This window comes from Paroedura picta, chromosome 1 (assembly GCF_049243985.1).
Source record: "Paroedura picta isolate Pp20150507F chromosome 1, Ppicta_v3.0, whole genome shotgun sequence".
NCBI lineage: Eukaryota > Metazoa > Chordata > Lepidosauria > Squamata > Gekkonidae > Paroedura > Paroedura picta.
Genome location: NC_135369.1, coordinates 96050088 through 96074372, shown reverse-complemented (window position 1 = coordinate 96074372; position 24285 = coordinate 96050088). Strand labels below are relative to the sequence as shown.

The 24285-nt window shown below is 40.2% G+C and overlaps 1 protein-coding gene across 7 annotated transcripts in view; it reads left to right on the top strand.

Annotated features, from left to right (window-relative positions):
- The window catches only part of ARID1B (AT-rich interaction domain 1B), a 488774-nt gene that overhangs the window by 248000 nt on the left and 216489 nt on the right, over positions 1-24285 (top strand). For all 7 annotated transcript variants that reach the window (XR_013233491.1, XM_077348882.1, XM_077348907.1 and 4 more), the window contains one exon: positions 12482-12523. Coding sequence is in view for 6 of the 7 variants with exons in the window: in XM_077348882.1 (XP_077204997.1) it covers positions 12482-12523 (42 nt within the window). In the remaining variant the exon portion in view is untranslated. The remainder of the gene's footprint in view (positions 1-12481; positions 12524-24285) is intronic.

The window sequence follows — 24285 nt, the reverse complement described above, 5'->3', positions numbered from 1 at the left end:
TTGCTTTTATTAGTGTTTATGTTTGTTGCATCTCAGATTTTTGGGGTGAGGGAGAAGGTGTAAAGGGTACACTGATTATTTAGGAATGCCACTGCTCCTTTTTTTTTCTAAAGAAGTGCAAGCTTTATTTTCATGAAACTACCTTCACGTGTAACAATATAATATAAATGAAAAAGTTTGTACATTGTATAGCAGTTGTCTTTTAAAATGTCTTTCCCAGAGTAACATAGTAACTGGCTTGAGTTGGCAAAAACTGGTTATTCTGTTGCAGTCTTTCTACATTACACTTGATAGCTGTTTCCATCCTGGTATGTAGAACTCTGACTTTCCAGTTGAAATATAGTGCTCTCTCTAAGCAACTCACTAAGTAGTTGTTTCTTTTCTCATACTACAGATGTTAATGGAGACTATAAATTGGTGCTTTTTCTTGGGAAATGTGGTCCTTTTTGTTCAGTCTTCTGATTTTTTTCTCCCATACCTATTTGAATTTCCCATATTATTAAATTCAAGTACAGGAGCCTTGGACAACTTCTCTGTCTTTCCCTTGAAAAAGGATAGCCTTGGTAAAGATAAGCTGCTTTTGTGATAATATAATATTACGAAACTAGCTGGAAAGCCTGTTGTATGGAAAATACAACAGGCTCTAGTGTTTCCTCCCCTCCCCTGGCGGGGCCAGTAGCACAAAGAGCACACAGGCAGGTCCCGGGCTTTTGGGGGCAGGGAGGAGGCGGTAAGCATTCCACCCCTCCCCGGCTCACTGCAGACCCCCGTGTACAGCCAGGAAGAGGAGAGGGGCTTCAAGAGAAGGCAGTGAGCATTCCCCCTCCCTCCCTGTGGTCCCCCAGAGGTTCACAGAGGGCCTGGCAGACTGTCATGGGGCATCAGGGCAAGGTGGAGAGCATTGCTCCCTCCCTCCCTCCATGCCAGCCTCCAGACGTCTGTTGAGGGCTAGGCAGGTCTCTACAGGGCTTCAGGGGGAGATGGCAAGCATCCCCCTTCCCTCTCTGGCACCCCACAGAGCCCTGTGCACCCCCTGGCAGAGCTCTGCCCCCCCTGCCAGTTGCAGGAACCTCGTCTCCAGGCAGTGGGTTAGCAGGGGCTGGGTAGGATGCCACAGTTGCATCCACCTTGGCAGCCGGGCAGCATCTGGCTGTTAGACTGCGTGCTTCACAGCCAGCTACTGCAGGGCCCAGCCCAATCCAGGTGCACCGAGCTTTGCTGGGCAAACCCGGATTGACCCATGGAGGCAGAAGCGGTGTCCGGACACCCAGGTGTAGATCAGACAGGGCTCCCACAGTGGGTTTTCTAAAATATTAAGAGCCACTACAGCTAACTCCACTACCCTCACCATATTCCAGGTTTTAAAATTACTAGGATGTGTACTCGGACATCATTCAATAAAAAGTGTTACCACCTTTAAAATTTTGTGATTATTTTACATGATGTTTTAACTTGGGTGTTTTGATAGTTCAGATCATGTTATGGAGACTGAGGCATTTAATATCTTCTGTTAGAAAGTTCTGGTTCCAAACTGTTGAAGAGAATGGAGCCATGTGTAGTTCTCTTAAAATACTGCCTTCTCCAACTTTCTTTAAAAATCTAGCAATAACTTATCAGATATGAAACTGCTATCGCTCAGATTGGGGCAGGTGATATAGAAGGGGGGAATATTTTACACCATGTGATACTGATTAACATTTGTAGCAATGAACATGTGGAAAATACACCAGACCAGAAACATGGTAAACTCTATCATTTAGACTTAATTATGATAAAATCAGGGGAAAGAAAATGAATGATAGCAAAAGAATGTTTTATTAGATTTTCCCCATACATTTTTGCTTTTATATCCCAAAACAAAACAAAACCTTTCATAAATATGTATATGAATAAAATACTTTATGAAACCTAGGGAAAGTCTGCACTCACCAGATGTCCCCCAGTTTGGCTCCTACTCCTTCATATTAATTGCAATATTATTACTGTAGGAACTGCCATATTTTCCCCTTCCTGTTCACCTTTAAGGGATCTCTGTATTCTGTGTGAAACATTTAATCAACCACCCGATTAACTATTTGATTATTAACAGTGGAAGCTATTATTCTCATTGTCTTCTTTCCAAAGTGCCATCAGGGCTTGATACCAGCTTCATCCTGCAGCCTGCCTTTAATGTGCTGACCTCTGTACAGATGCAGTCAGATGGCCTTAGCATTGTAGCTTGAAACATTGATTTTTGTTGTTATTAATATCCACTCCGATGAAAAGTTCTGGATAACTCAAAACCTTGCATGCTATTTTGGGTCATGTTATTTGGTCTTAAAAGTACTATTGCACACATTTTGTATTTCAGTTTGTCTTAGGGTGATCTAATGTGAATCTGAATAGGCTGCAGGTATATAATCAGTGATATATCTGGGTTTCCTCTGGATTATTTGTGCGGGTATTCCTAGAATTACTGCAATATAGTTGCATTTGTATTTCTTTTCTTCATTTTATTTTCATTTAACAATGCTTTGCAAACAATCCATTCAAAAAAGATATAATAATTTATATAAGTGGTTAGGAACTCAAACTAGCCCTTTAGTACAAATCATATGGTTAGAATTTTATGATTAGATTACAAACCTGCAACAATGTTTCTTGTTTGTCCATGGGTTGTCCTGATTGCATGTAAAGAAGAAGAAGCCTAATTTTAACATACAAGGATGGAGAGAAAGAGCTAAATCTGACCCCCATCCCCTTGTGTCACTTTCCCTGCCCTCTCTCACTTTTCCCCAGCATGGCTCTGACATCAGAAACAAGCAGCAGGTGGAAGAAAGATACCTGAAGTAATAGAGTGTGAGGAGGTAAGGCAGGGCAGAGTTCAGATCTCTTCCATGATGGGCATTTGATATACAAATCAGAGCATTTACAGCCTGCTTTATATGTTAGTGATGTGTGTATGGTTAAACAGATACAGCTACTGTTGTTACCTGCGGTTAGACCCCTGTGCTCAGTATGAATGAGAAAATGAACTACTAATAGATAACTTTAACCTCCATTTGCTGCTGCAGCCTTATGTGTCTACAATATTTGCAAGAAAAAATAAACTCAACAGAGCTTTGATGTTGGGTCAATTAAGTGAAATGGCAGTTAAAAACTGCTGAGGAAATATTATATATAATTGGACCTTGAGTTTTGTATTTTTCTATACTTTTTTTACAAAATTTTTATTGCCTTAAAGATTTATTGCCTTAAAGTATTAAAGATATATGTAGATAATTTATTTTCAGAATTAAATTCCTAATTTTGTTGACAGTGAATAATTATTTGTAGATGAGAGTAAGCAATACTACTAAATGGACTTAATATGAGGCATCATTTTGTTTTCTGTTGTAACACAGTCTAAGTACAGAGCTGTTTCAGCAAGCTCTGTCCTTGAGCTGCTGTGTTTTCTGTACATGCTAATAAGGAGAATGAGGAGAATTAACAAGCAAGTGTGAGATGCAAGCAAGCTGGATAGATTGATTTAAATCAAGGCATTTTAAATCAGCAAGAAAAAGAACAATCTAAATCATTGATTTAAATTGGGTTTCCAATTAATATATTCGTCAGAAAAGTATTCCTACTGGCTAGTTGCTAAAAACATGCTGAGTTGTAACTAAATAGTATGCATATGCTGCCTATAAGGATAAACCAAAGGTTTTGGTCATATAACCACATGTGGTTCAGCACACAAAATTTATATCTTTACAGCTGGGGAAATCAAATATAAAATTATGAATTCCTATTCAACTCTATCTTCCACTACTTGCCAGACGTACTTGCCAGAAATAGGGGTTAGACAGAACAGTGTTCATCCATGAAATGGAAATAAATTGTCCATTTTGACAGAATCTAAAATTACTGACATGTGTCTTGGTAAATGCAAAGGCACATGGAGGTTACGTCATATTTGTAATACTTGACACCAAGAGTTAAATTCTAATGACCCTGGTTCTTCCATGTACTTTGAAAAACAAACTTTAAATTACATTGCTAGGTTCCAGTGTTGTACCAAAGTATGGTTTGCACTTTCCATAGTTTAGATCCCAGGTTGTGAGCAGAACTCCTCCCAGAATCTCCAGATGCTGTCCTACATAGCCCGACCTATGGCAAAGTGATGCATCTACAGTAGACCCTTAGCATTCATTCAGGTTCCGTTCTTGGAATCGCTTTAAGCTGTGAAAATCATCAATATTGAGAGACATGGTCTGTGGTCTCTGGGATAGAATGGGAGGCCAAAAGTAGCCCTGTCAAGGACCTGTTTCTTTCTCCAATTATACCTTCCCCCATATAGAGGGGAGTATGGTCCAGGAAAGTTGCAAGTGGCACATGGCTCAACTGTGGCATCATTGCATGAGATACACAGCAGTGACACTATGCACTGCTGCCATTATGGTTGCTAGGGAGTGTAAAATAAAAACAAAATTTTGCTTTGAGTCTATTGGACCCAGAAAAAATTAGTATTGCTGGAAAATCCTGGGTCGGAATACCAGTACTGCTAGGGATAATGACAGGGAGGCAAAGGCTGGTTCTACTGCCTACGATGTCTGCAGCACTGACTTGTACATTTGAGTTTGCTGGTTCTGTGAAGAAAAGTGCTGTTGCTTTTCCTCTCTGCACCTGATGGGCTGATGCAGTTGATCACATCTTGTATTTTTTCTTGAGACATTTAGAATTCCTTTTCCACTGAAGATCTAGCATACTCTGTCTTTGCCAGCTCATGTCAAACGAAGGGCTGGCTTTCTTAACCCTGGACATTTGTGAAGGCTGGGTGAAAATGGCCAAGCTGGCAGATTTCCAAACTGTCTACTAATCTGTTGTTGGGTGGGTTTATCCATGATAAATATTTGATCTCAACTGTGAATTCTAGCCACAGATTGAGTGGGGCCTGCTGGCTGATTAGGTGGCTGCAGGGTGGGTACAGGAGCCGGGCCGGAGCGTCCCCAACGCATCAGCCAGGTCCCTGTGGGTAGATGGGGTGGTGGAGAAGGTGGTGCAGGAAAGTGGCGGCAGAGATGAGCGGCGATTGCGGGGGCGAGGGGGAGCAGGGGAAGAACGCGGTGGCTGTGTGTGTGTGTGGTTGTGGTTGTGGTTGTGTGCGGGGAATCGCCGGTGGAGCGGTGGGAGATCATGGGTCGCAGTGGCAATGGGGGGGGGGTGGAAGAGCGTGTTGGGTGGGTGGGTGGGCGTGGGGGGCAAATGGCTGCAGAGCGGGGCCCTCCATGGCCAAGGCGGCCGCATGGCCCTCGGGAAAAGACGGCCTTTCCCCAGCATTAAGGGACCCCCTTTACCCAGCACTAAGGGACCCCCGCCGCGTCGAACGGAGGAGCAGTTTAAAGATGGAGATAGAATCATAGAAGAATAAAGTTGGAAGGGACTTCATGGGTTGTCTAGTCCAACCCCCTGGACTATGATTTTGGAATAGAGAACAAACTGTGTTGGTTACAACTAATATAACTTTTCTGTACCTTTCCATTCTGATGAATTTTTTAATATAATTCAAAAGTGATGTTCATATGTCCACATTATGCATTAGTTATTTAGTTAGTTCAGCCTTTGAGGGACTTAACAATTCAGTCTATGCATTAGTACATGTGAGCTGTGATGCAAATATATGTATGCTCACATGTTTATGTGCTTGTGCAACAGCCAGAGTCCTTATATGTGTTAAAGGTAAAGATAAAAGTATCCCCTGTGCAAGTACCGGGTCATGTCTGACCCTTGGGGTGATGCCCTCTACCGTTTTCATGGCAGACTCAATACGGGGTGGTTTGCCAGTGCCTTCCCCAGTCATTACCGTTTACCCCCCAGCAATCTGGCTACTCATTTTACCGACCTCGGAAGGATGGAAGGCTGAGTCAACCTTGAGCTGGCTGCTGGGATTGAACTCCCAGCCTCATGGGCAGAGCTTTCAGACTGCATGTCTGCTGCCTTACCATTCTGCGCCACAAGAGGCTCTTCTTATATGTGTTACAAATCTGTATATATACCATTGTGATAGTATGAATTTCTGTAGCAGAGGGTACAGGCACAAATTTTGTGTATTATCAAATACACTGGTGGTGTTTTTATTGAACAGCTACTTCAGGGAGGGATATGAACAGATTAGTTCAGTAGGCTAGAATAAAAGTCATTGCTTTCTTTTTGAGCTTGGAAACTTTATCTTAGTTTGATATTTTAACAAAAATACCCAGAGGATCCATCATTATTGTTCTTGTACTCCCATCTCCCTGGCAACACTAATACAGGGATACTTTAAGAAAGGGGTATGACACTCAGTCCTTTATGTAAATAATTTAGACTTTTCACTTAAATATTTTGTTGAATGTATTTATATTAATGTGTCATACCAGCTGCCTCTACTGTATATGATAGTGATCTTCCTTTCTGTTAATAGTAAGCCATTATCTTAGGGTTAATTCACAGGCAGGCTTCTCAATAGCAGACTCCCACAGAAATCTGGAGTAGCTGGCCTGTGTAAAGACTGAATAAATACAACTGAAAAAGCCAAGCTTGAATTTAAAGTGATGTCTGGAAAACAAAACAAAAACAAGACTTTTTCTCTCTACAATATGAACAATTTCCTTGCATTATGTTGATGCTGCTAGTTGAAATTTTGCTTTGAATACATTCTTATGCATACTGGCAGTAGCAAAGTATAGTTTGACTACTACCCACCAGCCATTTCTCTCATAACATTTTCTAATCTTAGAACCATAGCTGAACCTCCAAATTTACTTCAAATTTATACAGATTCAACTAGTATATGAGACTACAACTTTAACTCAAAATCTGCTTTTGGGAGGTGGGTAGGTAAAAGAGCAAAATAGGGCTCAAATAGCTGATGTCAAGTTGCATGTTATACTATTACTAGCAAGAAAGCCCATTGCAATCAGGAATACAATGGGTGCTAGGACCCAAGGGCACCAGCAGGCGCAGATCTCTCTCTCTTGCAGCAGGAGACATAGGATGTAATCAGGGTTCCTTCAGCAGGGAAGCAAGAATTGTCAGCAATTTGGGGCTCGTTGGCAGTTTGTCTCTCTCTCTCTCTCTCTCTCTCTCTCTCTCTCTCTCTCTCTCTTTCCCTCACAGCAGACGAGCCATAGCAGGTAATCAGGGGTCATTTGCGGTTTGGCAGGACTCTCTGTGTCTCTCTCTCAGGCGTCTTAGAGCAAAGTGGCTAGCATCCAGGGAAGGAGGGCGGGAGCTGTAGGGGCAGGGCTAATCAGAGTGCAGGCAGCTTTGCTGGCCGCACCCTGATTGGCCCTATTCCAACTCAGACACCCTGATTGACCCTATTCCAACTCAAACATTCCACCCCCCCAGGCTCTTTCACAAATATTAAGTGGAACAATGGATAAGGATGCATATTATGAATACTATGTATATTTTGCATATTATGAATATTATGTGCATATTTTGAATATTTAGATTTAGGCTTGCCGTGGTAGGCAATACAGCCTTTCTTCTGCAGCCCTTAAGGTTGCAGTCCTAAGAAAAGAAATTGGGAGTAAACCTCACTGAATAAAATGGGGCTTACTTCTGTGTACACTCTCTCAGGATTATTACCTCAGTCTTGTATAGAGAGGGAAATGCAACCAGGAGTCCTTTAAGCAAAGGTTTATCACCTTTTTTGAGCCAGCAGGCACTTTTGCAATTGTGAACATAGTGTAGTGGGCACAACTACAAAGTAGTTGCCGCAAAACAGCTGCTATGGGAGGTGAAGCCTGCCATAAGATGATTGCCACAGCTTAACTTCAGTCACTCAGTGACTGTGATGTGGAGGCAGCTTCTGCTAAGAAACATTTTTTAAAACATGCACAGCCACCTGGCCCCACCCACTTCCTAAAACATTTGATGTGTACCATGGTACCCAAAGGCACAATGTTGGGGACCCCTGACTTAAGCAAATACAAATTCTGACCCTTTATGCACAGCAGCAGCTACTTCGCACTACGGCCGTGCTGTAGCGGCGGGGCAGGATGCCCTGCCGTTCTCCATGTACACACAGGGGCAGGGCATGCAGGACTGCCCTGGCGTAGTGTCCGTGCGTGCGTTTGGAGCCGGGGCCAGGAGGCTCGGGGCACCGCCAGCCAAAGTAAGTGGCAGCGGTGGGGGGAGGGGTGGGGGGTGCAGGCCCTCTCCACACACCCTGGTGGGGCAGGGGGTAACCCCTGCCGGCTCCGCGTAGCTGGCAGGGGCATGCGGTGTCCCTACAGGGACACCATATGCGGGTCGGGTGGGCCGAAAGGCTCGATGATGTCAATTATGCACAGTGCCAGCCTGCCCCAGCCCCTGCTGCCGCCCGGCATAATCAGGAAGCTGCAGAAGTTTCCGTGTTTGCTTAACGCGGGCCTTCCATAGCCCTGGGCCGGGACACGCCCTCGCTAGCAGCTGTGGTGAGCATTATCCGGGATCTTCCCTAAAGCCCTGCCGCTGCCAGTGTGAGCATTCTGGCCCATGTCTAATGGGCCTCTGTCACGCAGAAGGAATGACCAGAAGTTTTGGATTTTGCTCTTGACTGCTATCAAGACTCTGTTTAAATTACCAACAGGTATATTTTATTTGTTATGGCAACTACTTGGTGTACATGTTGTTCAGTAAACAGAAAAAAAGAACTTGATTCAGATAGAGCATTTAACTATACCCTTGTTCCATATAATTTAAGTTTTGAATTGCCATCTTAATTTAACTCTATTAAAACCTGATTCAATAGTGTATGTATTGTGTGAGGAGTTCACTGAGCTTGTCTTTACCTTGCCAGTCCTTAGTCCACAAACTTGTAAAAGCTAGGTACTTATGCACAGACATGTCCCTGTGTGTTCTATAAATTATATCTTATTGCCTATCAACCACAAACCCCCCTGGGAAAGGGCCTTGCCTACTTTCCTGAAACATAGAGGCACCATGTTGGGTAACGCTGCTCAGATGGTCTACAGGTGGCATATCAAAGAGCTACATGTCAAAGAGTTCCTGAGCCACTGCACATGACATTCTTTGAATTGTTATTGGACTAACTTGTATATTTAAATCAAATGTTCAGATTCCCACAACATTTGAAACTCAATAGTATTCTTAGCTTTTATTTTGGAACTTTCATTTTGATAGTGGAAAACAATCCTGATTGAAATAATTTTGAAGTTTTGCTGAACAGTAAAACTGAAAATTAATTTACTGTTTTTTTCCCCTGTAATGAAAAGTTCATAGCAATCTGTTTAAGCTTAGAAGGTAATACAGTAGAACTCTTACCAGCAATTTTAGCTGGAACTACAAATCTATAGTGAAAAACATGGAGCAAGTCAAAAAGTGCTTTTGTAGTTTCCACAGGTAACAGACTATCATAGCATCGATTTCTTTGTTCCAAAGAGCTAAAGGTGCCCCATCCTGATCAAGAGCTGGGGCATGTAATAACAGCATGTAAAAACAGTGTTCTGTGGAGGTTTTTCCCCCTGTGTGAACACCTATGCCCGAAGAAAACATTAGTTCAAAGACTTAGAATCTGTGCTGTTAAATAACTAGCTGATATGTGGTACCTTTATTTAGTAGCAGGTTACTTTCCAGTCATCTACAGATTCATTATCCACTTTGATCAGCAACACATGGGGGGGGGGGGAAATCAGAGAGGTGCCCTTGTGCTTGTTTCTAACAAGGCCTATTCATGAACTGTTTTGAAGTACCCTCCTGTCTCCGCTAGAGGGGGAATCCTTCCAGGCAAGGTTGTAAATCCTGAAGAAAAGCAGTTTCTGCAGTCCTTGGATGATTCTGTAACCTTGTTTGAGTTCCAGGCAGGGCTTATTCTTTGCGACATTGTGACTATGTACTCTCACAGTTCCTAAAGCTTCCTGTGCAAGAGTAAAGAATTAAACTGTGTAGAAGATACTGTGTATGATATCGGGGTGGGCATGTGGGACAGAATTCTTCTGGATTGAGAAAGGTAGAAAGTTAGTATTTTATTTGACTGTCCTTGACATGAAAATGAAATTTTGTATCACAGAATGGAGTCTAAGCACTTGACAAGTGAAGCTTTAATTTCTTCCAAAAAAGTAAAATTGGCATCAGCAATGCTGTTGAATTCAATTATCTCTATCTACTCTGGTAATGTAGAACTGAGTTTCTCAGCTAAGTGTGTAAGCATCAAAGAGAAAAGTTTCCATTGTGAAAGAGCATGCATTTAATGGATAGAGCACACACCAATTTTTGATGCTTGATGCCTCTTTGGTTCTCTGTTCTGGCAGGAAAATATTTTTAATGAATCAGGCTTAATATTGTATAAATTATTGAAGGTATATACAATATTCTATTCTATAGCTATGGAATCTAGTATGGTACTGAGGTCTCCTACTCCACAGGTTAATTGAGAATTAGAGCTCTTTTTACAGGTGGTATTGTCAATATATCCTTGTTTACCCTAAAGGAAAGTTATGCTTTATTTAATTTAAAATAATAATTCATACAATACCTAATTGAAGTTATGCCTGAAATGTTCTTCACATTTTTTATGTTAGTAGCTTTGGCATGATTCAGACACAGTTGTAAAATAAAATCTGGGAATGCTTGGGTTTGAATGCGCTTTCCTTCCGTTTCTTTTCCTTCATCCCCTTGCTTATAGCCAGAGAATGAATTATTTCTGATTTTGTAGCATGCCATAGTTTTCCATTACATCCAGATTGGCAAACCATGGCTTGTACTTTCCCCGCAAATCGGGATTCAATGTAGCATTCTATTCTGGATTTCTTGAGTGGAAATAACTCATTAGCTTAACTGTACACCAGAGAATGGGAGAATAAATGACCTTGAGAATTCTCCAGGCATATTCAGGTAGTGACACACAGAACTTGCTGTTATGGTGCCATACATTTCTCCATGTAGCCATTTTCCCTGTATACAATATTTTGTGTAGATAAATGAGTAAATTTTGTTTTGGTTCATCTTGGTCTGCTTTATTTTTGAGCCCAGATGTGGCCAACCACTACCCTGCTCTAAATGATCTCATAATACCTCCACATGTCACTCACAAAAGAAATGTTCACAGAAGGGCCGTGATTCCTCCAAGGCACAGAATCAGGTTCCCTTGGTGAGATGGAGGGAATCCAAGGGGTCCTGAATAGTGCCAAATGTCATCATTGCTTTGTCATGATAATTCTGCACATGGAACTCAAGGTTAGAGGCTTCTGCTGATAACTTCTGACTGGTGTTGTCGGAAACTATCCACCTCTGACTGGAGATCAGTAGTAGCTTCTCTTTGTGTCTCTCCCCTGGCCCCCTTTAATATCTACTGCTGTCCTCATGCATCTTTTAAATTGCCCTGTAATTGTTGCTTCTGAGTCCACTAAAAAATTTTTTTGTCCTCAGCAGCTTGCCTCCTGTGTATTCCTTGGGGACCCCATTCATGGCCAGTGGGGGTCCATCTGTGCCACCTATGTTGGCGTATGGCTTGTTGTTTTTCCCAGGATTTGGTAGAATCTGTAGTATTTGCTGTCATACATATCACTTTCTCCAGACTTCATGCTGGTAATGTCCTTCAGATGTTCTAGTTTGCCCAATTCAGGACCAGAGTTTTTAAATTGTGCTTTGGTACATGATGATTGGCTGCAGATAGAGTTGTATTAGTGGACACAGTGGCGGCCAGTTTCCCCCATCCACTGCTACCGAGTTAAAAACATATGATGGGTGGAGCAAACATTAAAGGAGCTGGGAATTCTGACTGACTCTGCACTTGGTGCTCTCATGTTTTGCTGCTGTGGCAAACCTGCCGCAGCAATGGGTTTATACTGAGCGAGATTCTGGGAGGACATATCTCTTAGTTAAGCTTCATTTATTGTTTTTCTAGTTTTGCAGTGTCTTCGATTACTAGACTAACTGGTGCTCAGTGTACTCACGTTGTATGTGTACATATACATACTATTATGTCTTGCTTTATATGCAGCTTGACTTCATCATTTTACCTGAACATCAAGATATAAAATATCTTGTGGCATTGTTATGTATTATTTTACTCATTACAGTTTCAACTACATTAAGAAAACTGTAGTTTTGAATGCCCTCCAGAGGTTTCCTATAAAATTCCCTGTCAAGCCTGCCCTTCTAGTATGCTTAGCCCAGGGCATCCTCCCCATCCACAAGGTATAGCTTGCCTTCTTTGGGCAGGTCATTGGACGGATAGAATCTGGTTCCCATACAATACAATGTGAAAATAATGATGTGCTGCTTTCGATCACCATATGGGAATTCACATTTTTTTTATTTCCTCTTAAACAAAAGAAGCTTTTATTGGTTCTTGCAGGAAGTATAATTAGTTCATAGCTGTACAGACCATTCTGTATCTGGACTTATTGTACAATCGGATCATACAGTGTATTCTATTATTGATTATATTTTCTTTAAGGATTCTGGTGGTGTGGTCAGGAGATCTTTTAAGTGGCTAAGTTTGAAATCTTATTTCTCCTTATAATTTCAGGTTGAAGTCTTGGCCTCGGAGGATGCTTCATTTGGACTCAAGGTCTGTAGTTGATGAAGTTTTAATTTCCTAGCTGCCATCAGTTTAGGATGGTTAATTTTATTTTGCATAAGTATTATTTTTTAACCTGGCCATTTTATGGATATTTGATGATGATTTATGTTTGCCAGTTAAAATAATTTGGGCTTTAAATTATTGTGATGGCTTTCAGTCAGTTTGATATTATTGCTGCATTTTCTGAATAAAATTTTGTTTGGGGGAGTCATGTTGAAAAAACAGAAGGCTACCAGGAACAGAAGGATAGCAGGTTTTAATTTGGTATTTTACAGATTGTTGATTTTGTTCTGCTAATGTGAATCTTGTAATTTATATACTAGCCATTGCTAGTTTGGAGAGGTATTGATTTTTAACTAGTTTTGAAATTCTCATTCTCAGTTTGTGGAATTTTGATTGTTTTGGAGATCTTGTTAGGGCTCTAGGTAGACTTCTATAACATTTAACATTGGCTTAATTGATTTTTGAAGCCATGGTTAATACACATTATGGTATTGTTCTCATTTCTTAATCACAGCTAGTAACAGATGAACCTAGGCTAGGCAGATTGTGTGTGGGCTATATAGCAAGCTAGTGAGAAAAGAATGGTTAAGGGGAGGGGAATTGGAATCTTTGAACATGAGGCTAAATCATTAGTTTCCTGCAGTTGACTATCCATATGGTATGATACCTCTGAAAGGCATAGCAGTGGCATAATCACCAAAGGTGGAACAATCCGTAGGAAAAAAAATTCTCAAAATATAAAAGGGAGAACTGTGATAAGAATTAACTCTGGAGAGGAGGGGGGACATCCAAATTAACACTTTAAAAGTTACTAAATATTTATGACAGCATGATTTACTGTTGTTCCCTTATTATGTTGTGATACCTGATAAACTGATTTAAAATAAATTATTAAAATAAATAGAGCTCCAAGTGTTATTTGAAGAATTTAACATATGGTGTTCTTCAGCATTTTTCATTTTTTATTTACTACACAGCACGCATGCAGAACATTTACTAAATATTTAATAAACCTGGAGGGTCAGCTCTCACGAACTCATCTCCATAATCCTTCATGCTAGCTGAGTAAACAGAAATATTACTGAAGATTATTGGAGCCAATAGCTCTCACTGCCTGACCCATTGTGGTAAAGGCTATGCTATGGCAATATTGCAGTTTGGCAACAGTGTTATTCCTGTTTTAGACAGTACACAGAGTGGTAGGCAGTCATAGAAATGTTAAGTTTGTGCTACGTCACATTTAAATGCACTCAGAACATATTTTGGGCCGTGCACCTTTAGCATATTGTCAGTTAGCAGGGCATGATGCTGGCATGTTCCTGTATTTTAAGTATATTAATGCATGACAGGCATTCAGAGCTTACTATTTTTTTTTATCCAGGACCTGTCTCATGTGCAAAGTATGTTTTAGTATCAAATTTTTGTATATTGCAATCAGAATTTTTTTTTAACTCTGCCACCTGTTTAATGACTTCTTTTTCTAAGGCTTTGACTTGTGCAGGGCTTGTCAGGATTTAGTTATTGATCCTGGTACTGAGGGAAAGAGATGAGTGTAAATGTACCACAGCAGTTTCTGTGTTACAGTCAGCATAGAGCAGAGCTCTGTAAGTGGCTATTAGCTACAAAGTATAGATGAAACACTATGCCTAGGGCAGGGATGCTCAGTATTCTTGGTGCTTGGGGGAGGGGATGGTGGGAGGGCTTCTAAAATTATGGCCCCACTGGTGGACCACCTGATGGCACCTGTTCTTGGCCAATGTGTGATATAGTGTTGGTTTGGATGGACCATTGGCCTGATCCAACATGGCTTCTCTTATGTTCTTAATATTTTTCTCTCCTCATCTCAGAAACAATACTGGACACAGATCCTATGCCAATTGCACTTTTTTTCTCCCAGGTGCATATCACTTCTGCCTACCCTCCCCACTCCTTTAAATCAGTTTACATTCAGTATCTTAGTTACTCAACCTGAATTACTAGAGATAACTAAGCCAACTGTATTAAAAGACCTGTGAATGCATAGTTCCCTCAATAAACCAATTTGGACCTCAGACTTTGGGAAACCTTGCTTTGATCATAGGTGTATTTAAGTATACAAAAGTCCCACCCAGCCTCTCTTTGAAAAACTCATGTTTAAAAAATTAGAATCCGTACGTAATTTAGATTTTGAAGGTCCAAACTGTATGTCACTCATTATTATTATTATTATTATTATTATTATTATTATTATTATTATTATTATTATTATTATTATTATTATTATTATTATTATTAAATTATATTTCTATACCGCCCTCCCCGGAGGCTCAGGGCGGTTTACATCAAACATATAAATAATACATGGAATTACTCATCAAGCTTGCTTCTTTAATTTTAATAACTACATCTTTTGTTTTCATAAAAGTGACTTAGTTTTGCCTTATGTTTCCTTAAAAGAGAAAGATAAATATAGGCAGACTAATATTACTGAATGTCACATTAAGAAAACTGTGTCTACAATCATGATGAATGGGTATAAATGCATGTGTGGGATGGAGAAGCAATTTCAGTTATGAAATTCCCAGTGAGGATTATATAAAGCAACTGAATATGCATTGTGCCTAAGCTATTAAAAATCTGCTGAAAGAAATGACTACAAACTTGTCAGTATAGAAATATTTAGATTCATATTGGCCCGTTAAATTTGGTTCAGGTCTGAAGGTAACTTGTAGTTTACTACTGTATGTATGAGCCTTTGGGTCATGGGCTCATGTGCTTTCCTTCTCAAGCCCAGACTGTGAGTCCCAGGCTTGTTCACATCGGTACAACACATGTTTGTTGCCAAGACTTATTTTTATATTTGTTGATGAGAGAGCTTTTAAAAGATTATTATTATAAATATCCATATTCATTGTGATTAGAAATAATCAAGTTAAATTCTAACAGCAGTATACATTTCTAAAAGAACCAGAAATCAAAAGAGCTCCTGTTTATTTGTGGGCTATAACTTGAATATATATTTGAAGATCTCTGTATTTCACTGTTGAGATTCTGCCTTTGACAAATCTTCAAGGAAGGGAAGCAAAACAGCTAAGCTAACCTTCATATCTGTCTTAATGGTCATCGGTTTCACTGTCATATTCTATGACATTTACATCCATTTTCTCTCATTAATTTTCATAGGAAGACAGTATTGAAAACCATAAAATAAATGCTTTTTTCTGTATGGAAGTGAAATTGTAGATTTGATTTTTGTTGTTGTTCAGAGCCTTCACTGACATAACTGGGTTTGTGCTGCTGTGGATCATACATTGCTGTAATAATTCTTAGGCGTATTGATTAATCAAGAAAATTAAGACAGTTTTTCCATTCCCTTGAGTTCTTACTATAACAGTAAGACAATTTCAAAGATGGCCCACTGAGTGATATTAGCAACATCTTTTTATCCAAGTATAAGCCATAAGACAGGCTTAAAGTGAAGACACTCTTTCTATCTGTCTGTCTATCTATCCATTACATAAAGTGGCAAGACAGTGTGTTATGTGCTCTCTAAGAAACTGCAGAGCCATCTGATTAGTAAGCAAGAGATAATTAAGAAAAAGCTCTGAGCACTAGAATCTGTCATAAGGAGTCAACCTTCCACTTGCAGGACTTCAAAAACAAGGCAACCTGTCTGCAGTACTCCTTTAGATTGTGTACAGAAAGAGACACAAAGTTTTGCAGCGTGCAACAAGAGTCTGCACCTCTCAATTCATGCATCTGTATATCTATCCTGGCTCACTGTGAGCCAATCAGAAGAAACTTTTGGGCAGTGCCAGAGGTTAGTATACTTCTCCTCAGTTCTACATTCCCTGAATAACTGGAAATTGGAGCAGTGTCTTTTCTGCTAGGAAGAGGAAAGTGGTTCTCTGGCTGTTGAAACATACTGGAAGCTGGGAGGTAGTTCACCCATCCCCACATTCCATAGGTTCTTTAGAGTGTACTGAAGAAATTGTACCCTACAGAAACCGGTAAGAAATATTCAGGAAAGTGCAAGTGAAAAATAATTTACTAAGTTCAGGGACCTCAGTCAGCTGTCCTCCTTTCGCCATAAACTGGATAATCCTGGGCATTTTATTGTCATAGACAGCACTAGCCTGACTATACAACCTCTATCCTCAGGTCCTATATGTCAGCCTTCCTCAGTTATTTGCGAACATCACAATTCCTGGGAAAACTATAGCCAGTTGATGATCTTTTAGAAAAATCACTTTGTAATTATAAATGTATGAACTTGTTCAGTAGCATCCATACAGTGGTAACTATTATTTCTGATAATGTTGTATGACAGCAATAGGGGGAGTGCTTATAACTTCAAGTCAAATTTACTGGACTCAGAACTTAAACAACTCCACAGACCAACAGGTATGTTTATAACTGACACCTAGATACACTTCCTATCCCTGAAGTATTTATCCTCCTTTTATGACATATGAGTAACCTTTTCATCCTCTGGATTGGTTCATAGATGTCATAGATTAAGTTCACAGACTGGATACTACACCAAGATTGTATGAGGGACATATAAATACTACTTTCTGCTGAAGGTGATGCAGCTGTGTTCATTATATACCTATATGCTGAGACCTACATATGTCATTGGCAAAGCTGGCACTATGGAACAAAACCTGGGAGTGGTTGTTTCACTACAGAAATTGTCTTATTTCAGTGATCATTTACACCATTTGTCTTTCTCAGATTTCTCATCTTTAATGGCCACTAGAAAGGAATAGGTCTTACCCATATTTCTTGGATTGTATATTGTGTTTTGCATAGTCATGCTACGTATCTATTGCTGCCTGTTGCATTGCTTGAGCTTTTAACCTTAGATAGTTCAGATTATTTTCTGTCACTTGGTAATCCTGGTTTACTGGGATGAGCAGTATAAATGTCTAATAAGTAAATAAATAATCATAGATTCTCACATCCGATAAAATCACAATCAACAATCAGCATGGCGGTAACAATATAAAATGTAACTTTAATCAACACTTCAAAGCCCCAGTCACCAGGATGTGTCCCGATCAAAATTGGTGATAGAAGAATGAGCAACATTTTGACTTTTAGTTATTGCCGGGAAGCAAATGTGGCTGCTCCTCTATAATCTGAATAATAAAAACTGTTTACTTAATCTTGACCGCTTACAGAAGGGATTTCCAGACTTGCAAATTTCTTTCTTTCTTTCTTTCTTTCTTTCTTTCTTTCTTTCTTTCTTTCTTTCTTTCTTTCTTTCTTTCTTTCTTTCTTTCTTTCCTTCCTTCCTTCCTTCCTTCCTTCCTTCCTTCCTTCCTTCCTTCCTTCCTTCCTTCCTTCCTTCCTTCCTTCCTTCCTTCTTTCTTTCCTTCCTTCCTTCCTTCCTTCCTTCCTTCCTTCCTTCCTTCCTTCCTTCCTTCCTTCCTTCCTTCCTTCCTTCCTTCCTTCCTTCCTTCCTTCCTTCCTTCCTTCCTTCTTTCTTTCTTTCTTTCTTTCTTTCTTTCTTTCTTTCTTTCTTTCTTTCTTTCTTTCTTTCTTTCTTTCTTTCTTTCTTTCTTTCTTTCTTTCTTTCTTTCAGACCAGTGTTTTGTGCACTAGTTTAAATACCCAACTTCTCTTTTCATGCTGTAAACATGTCACTGTATTTCACTGTATCTCAGCCCATCTTGATTACCTATTCATCTTCCAGATTCCGTTATCTGAGTATAAGTTTGCTACAACTTGTATAAATCCAAAGTGAAGCTAACTTGGTCCTTTTGGCATGAATAATGGCATGAATGATTATAGGGCAGGTGCAAACTGAATGGAGGAGGCCTGAACAGAATGAAGGGGGAAATTGGCAAAATATTCTTGCATGAAAGTAATCTGATGCGCAAAAAGTTGCTAATTTTGCAGCCGGCAAGGCAAGTGAAAGAAAATTAGCTGTTAAATATTACTTTTTAAACAACTTAGTTTCCTTTGGGAAACACTCGAAGCAGCCTCTGCTTCTGCCATCTGCTGGCTACTAAAACCATTTGCATGTTGAAAAGAAAGAAATTTTATTAAAGCCAATTAACCTTTCTCAGATGGAGTGTTTTAAGTGTTGACTCCGTTGATTTGTTGATGAGTATATTTAATGTATATCTCTTCTAAATTATGCCTTTGCAGTAACCTTGTATGTAACCTTTTCTGACTTCAAGAATTACACAGGTGTGAGAACAGATTTCTAATTATTAATCAGTAGCTTTGTCTGATTTACCTAGATAAGCCTTTAAAACAAATTCTATGGTTCCACTGCATTTTAATGTGCATACAACATATGCACAGCACAGATTATCTTCTAGTGGGTAGTTTTGGTTTATGCTGTGGACATTGATGTGCTTTTTCTGGGAAGATATGAACTGGAAAGTTTTCCTAATACAATTTAAATAAATAATTAAAAAAATTTAAATGTTAGCAAATTACTGGTAGGAAAAGAAAGCAAATATACAGTGTACAAGTCTAGATGATATACAGACACTGGGATTTGTGTTTAATATCCTCCATTTAGCACATCTAACGTGATTTGTTTGCCACAGAGCAGTTATCACAACTATAAACAGACTATATTTACATATACAAGGAATAAAATTTTCCACAGAAAAATATAGCACTGGAAAATTCTCTGTCCTACATCGCTGACCATAAAAATGAATAATTTTTATTTATCTTTAAAAAACATTTATCTTAAAAAAACCTGTATATTGCAATTGTAGTGGTGGAAGTGTTACTGGTTGGAATATCTCGGGGGGGAGGTGCATAAGTTTTGTTCCTAAGTTTTAATTATTTAATTGATGATGTTGTGGCCTAGAGCAGGGGTAGTCAACCTGTGGTCCTCCAGATGTTCATGGACTACAATTCCCATGAGCCCCTGCCAGAAAACACTGGCAGGAGCTCATGGGAATTGTAGTCCATGGACACCTGGAGGACCACAGGTTGACTACCCCTGGCCTAGAGGTAGCCAGATTGGCAGGTGATAGCAAACAATTAAGAATACATAAAAACCAAGCAGAATTTGAAGAGCTCTGAATGAATCTCTCCAGATTTGGTGACTAAAAAATAAATAACACATGTGTTTCTTTAAAAACATATTTAAAGTGTTAAACATAGGCAAAACATTATTATATATATTATACATTGATGGAATCTGATTGGGAAGTAACCAGACAGGAAGATAAATTATGCCAGGGATAGCTCAGTGAAAATGTCCACTCATTGTGTGGAGATATAGAACAAAGCAACTTCCATGCATGGGTCTGAAGATAAATGGGGTAACATGAGCATGTCTCTATATGTATTCTGAGGACTGTGTAGAGTTCAAGCCACATAATTTGCTGGAGGATATTGTACAGTCAGAATACTAGTTGTTGTAAGGGAAAATCAATGTGATAAAAGTATTGAAACATTTTCAATACAAGGAAAGGCTAAAGAACTTGGAAATGTTATGTGGAGAACATAACTGAAGCTTGGGAAATTCTTCATGGAGAAAGCAGATAGAAAGTTTTTGTCTCCCTCTGTCATCACGGCACTCCTAATAAAATTGACTGGCCGTTGACTCAGACCAGGGAAAAGAAAGTAGCTCTTCATAAAATTCACCACTACTGCCACTGGATGCAGTGGCGGCCTCTTGTTCAATATTTAAAAGACATTAGACAAATTAAGGGAGGCAAGTTTTATCAGTGACCAGTAGCCATGATCACTACTTGGAACATTGATGAGAAAAACAACAAAGACAGAGGGGAAAGGCAAGGGCAAGAAGTAAGTACAGTTACATATGTATAAGTTTCCACTGGAGATACAAGCCATAGAAAGGGAAATACACTGCAGGCTGTATCACTATGTAAAGGATTTATTTAAAACCTGTTGTCCCTGCCACATTTTCTTGTAATAACATTTTTCTGCTTTGTATCTGCATTCTGTATCATGTCTGATATACTACACTAGGCCATTAACATTGCTCATCATATTGATTGTACCCAGTTATACTGTGAAATCTACTTTAAGCCTTAGTGACAAACACAGACTATAAATATAAATAAATAAACAGAATCATAGAGGTGAAAGGAACCGTAGAGACCATCTAGTCCAAATCCAACCCCCACCTCCTGCTCAATGCAGGACCAGCCTAGAATCATAGAGTTTGAAAAGGCTTTAGTGTTTTAAATAAGAGATTTAAAGAAGATATTTGTTGGACAGGGAGAGCGTATCTAGACTTAAAGGACAACTTTGCATGAGTCTAGTTATTATGGATATTAGGAAATTAAGTTACAGACAGGGCAACAATGGTATTTAAAAGCAGAGTGGGAAAGAGATACAAAGTTATTTCTGTATATTTTGGAGTTGTGTTGCTGTTGTTATTCTGATCATCTTGTATGATTTTGCTAAATTTCTAAGACTGCGAACTCCACCAAAGGTGACCATACTTCCAGACTCACAAAGCACTTATGGCTGCTTGCACACATTGCAAAGTAGTATGCTTTCCCACAAGGATAATATTCTACTAATCTACATGGCTTACATTATTTTCCATACCCCCAAGGCACAAGGTTCATGTATGCGTAAATTCATTCCCCTGTTTCCCTTAATATTTTTAATGCTCCTGTCTTTGAGTGCAAGCGAACTCCAGTTGTACTCTTTGAACTTCAAATATTTATGTTCACTGGACAATCTGTTTGATCTCTAAGACCCTTTATTCACGGCACCCGCTATGTCAGGCGGCTGCCATGCCATTCCTCGTGAATGCACAGGGGTGGGACGGGCGGGGCTGCCCTGCCACGCGCACAGGTGCCATGGCCAGCAAGGTAAGTGGTAGCATCCGGGGGGAGGTGGGGTGGGGCTGGGGGGAGTGGGGTGCGTGCCCCTTCCACAGGCTATGGCAGGGGCAGGGGGATGTCACGGAGCCCACAGGGGCGTGCAGTGTCACTACAGGAACACCGTAGTTTGGGGCTGGGTGGGCCGAAAGGCCCAGTGCTGGCAATTATGCACAGCGCTGGCCCGCCCCAGCCCCTGCAGGTGCTTGCAGTATCCAGGAAGCTGCGGAAGTTCCAACGTTTCCATAACGTGGGCCTTCTGTGGTCCTGGGCTGGTGGGGGCTTGCATAATCAGGGATTTTCCCCGATGCCCTGCCGCCGCCAGCACAGGCTTTCTGGCCCGTGCATAATGGGTCAATAAGAGGCAGTATCTACAATGCAGCAGGAAAACCAAAAGAGACTGACCATAGTCAGTAAAAAGAGGCATGAGTGATCAGGACTTGAGCTAGAAAAACAAATTGTGCTAAAAGTTTAGGGAATATTTTAGCATTTGACATATCAAATTCCAAAGTGGCCATATTTTCAGAATGAGTATGGTACCTGCAATCCTGTGAAGCAAAGAAGAATTACAAATGGCACTGTACCACAGCTTGACTCAGGGGCATTTTATTTCTTTGTTTGTTTATTGTTACATTTCTAGACCTCTCCTATCATACCTGGTGTCTCACGGCCACCATATATATATGGTCCTCCAGATGTCCATGGCCTACAATTCCCATGAGCCCCTGCCAGCAAACACTTGAAACCTTAAAATCCATCAACTAAATAGAATAAAGCATATATAGAATCAAAAATAAATTGGAGGCAGATCTATACATAAGTTCCTATAAAAGGTTTCCAAATATCTAAAAATAGGTACATACAAAATTGTCTTTAGTCTATGCATTCAAATATCAATATTTGAATCTAAGGACATCAATCCTTTGATTTACTAGAGGTGGTTATTTTTTTTAGTGTTATGATGCAAATCTTTTAGCTGTAGTAATGGCCTGGAGCAGTGGTCCCCAACCTTTTTTAGGCTGGGGACCAGCAGGGCAACTGCCCCGCCCGTGCATTGTGCATTGCGCGGGTGGCCGCACATGCGCGGGGCAAGCCGCACATGCGCACATGCGTGGGGCGGGCCGCGCATGCGCACATGTGCCATATGTGGCCGAAATTGCGCATGCACGGAACTTTGCAGGCGCAATGCGCAGGCGCGGCCCTGATTCCCTCTCCCCCCCTCCCGCAGTTAGAAGCTTCCCGGGCTGCAAGCTTGCGGCCTGGGAAGTTTTTTACTGCGGGGGGGTGGGGAGAGGGAACCGCGGCCCGGCGCCATGGCCTTCGCGGCCCGGCACCGGGCTGCGGCCCGCAGGTTGGGGACCACTGGCCTGGAGGGTCCATTTTCATTGACTACAGTTAGCCTCCAAGAGATGGGCAGATATAGTTTAAAAGTTCATAAGTATCCTCAAAAATCAATGTATTGTAATACAAAATGTTTATGAGAAAATCCAAATGATTGGACACACACAAAGCATTTGTTTAAGGAATATGTCCTGCAAATTATGACACCAACAGTTAGACACTTTACTCAGTCCATTGCTAAAGAGTTGTAGTATACAGTATATCCTAAACATTTTTTTCTGAATAAGTTTGAAAGTCTCACCATCCTATCCATGGTCAGAAACCCTGTCATATTCCATTTACAGGGTGATCTAGATCATTATTCCATTTATTCCTGAGACTCTGCATGTCATATTATAAATTGACATCAAACATTTATAGACAAATATTGTAAGTTTAATGTTTTGCATCAATTTGAGTTATTTTATGTAGATTTTCCACATCTGCTGACTTCTTATATCTCTTATCATGAAGTTTTTAGTCCCCTAGTCACTGCTGTGCTAGTTTAATTAGTTCCTGTAACATTTTGCATGTAGAGGATTATGGCTTTTCTCATTTTACTAAACTACTGGTTCAGATGTTAGCCTGTTAATGCAGCTTCTATTTCTAGCTAGTCTGTTAAGACATCAACACTGTTATGTACCTATGATACTGTGAGTCATTTACACTTCGTATGACACATTTGATTTCTATTATGCATTTGGGGGGTGGTTTACACTCTCATATTTATAGAAGAGAGGTATTACAGTTGGAAGATACTGTTCATTTTTTCAGTTCTAGTAAATAATTTCCAGAGCAGATCTCTTAGTATGAAGTTGAACATCAAACACAATATCCATTTAGCATATATCTGACACTTCCTTGGTTAAAAACTAAGGAACCCAACAGGTAATCTTGGATAATTACATTATACTTTATCAAACGACCCCATCACATTCTTTGTGCTGCTGAGAAATTAGATTGAATTCCTATTCTGACCAACCAGTTCTGTCAGAAGCTCTCTCAGCCTCACCTACCTCACAGGACATCTGTTGTGGGGAGAGGAAGGGAAAGTGATTGTTAGTCGCTTTGAGACTCCTTCAGGCAGTGAAAAGCAGGGTATAAAATCCAACTCTTCTTCTTCTGAATCTTCAACATTCAATTAGCAGGGTATATTTTAAATTGAACATACTTTTCTTGAATATACACAGCTTGCTTTCAGTTGCAGGACATCAACAGGGTCTGTTACCAGAAATGGATCCCTCAATGGAAATTATGGGGAATTATTAATATTGCAAGAGGCCAAGTAATGCAAGATCCTTCTACCAATTTAGAGTTGGGAGAAATAATGTCAATTAAGCTTACACTCAAGAAAATTTATTTGGGGAAAATATTGGGGTACATTCAAAACTCTCACACAAGAAAAAATATACAGGTTCCTAAGAAATAAAAGGAGAGATGGCAGAATACTGGGTAATATTAATATTTACCTGATCCAGAAGAGAAGCAGGGGTCGGGGGAAGCAGCAGAGTGGCAGCATGTATTGTAGGCTGGGTTTCATGGAACATA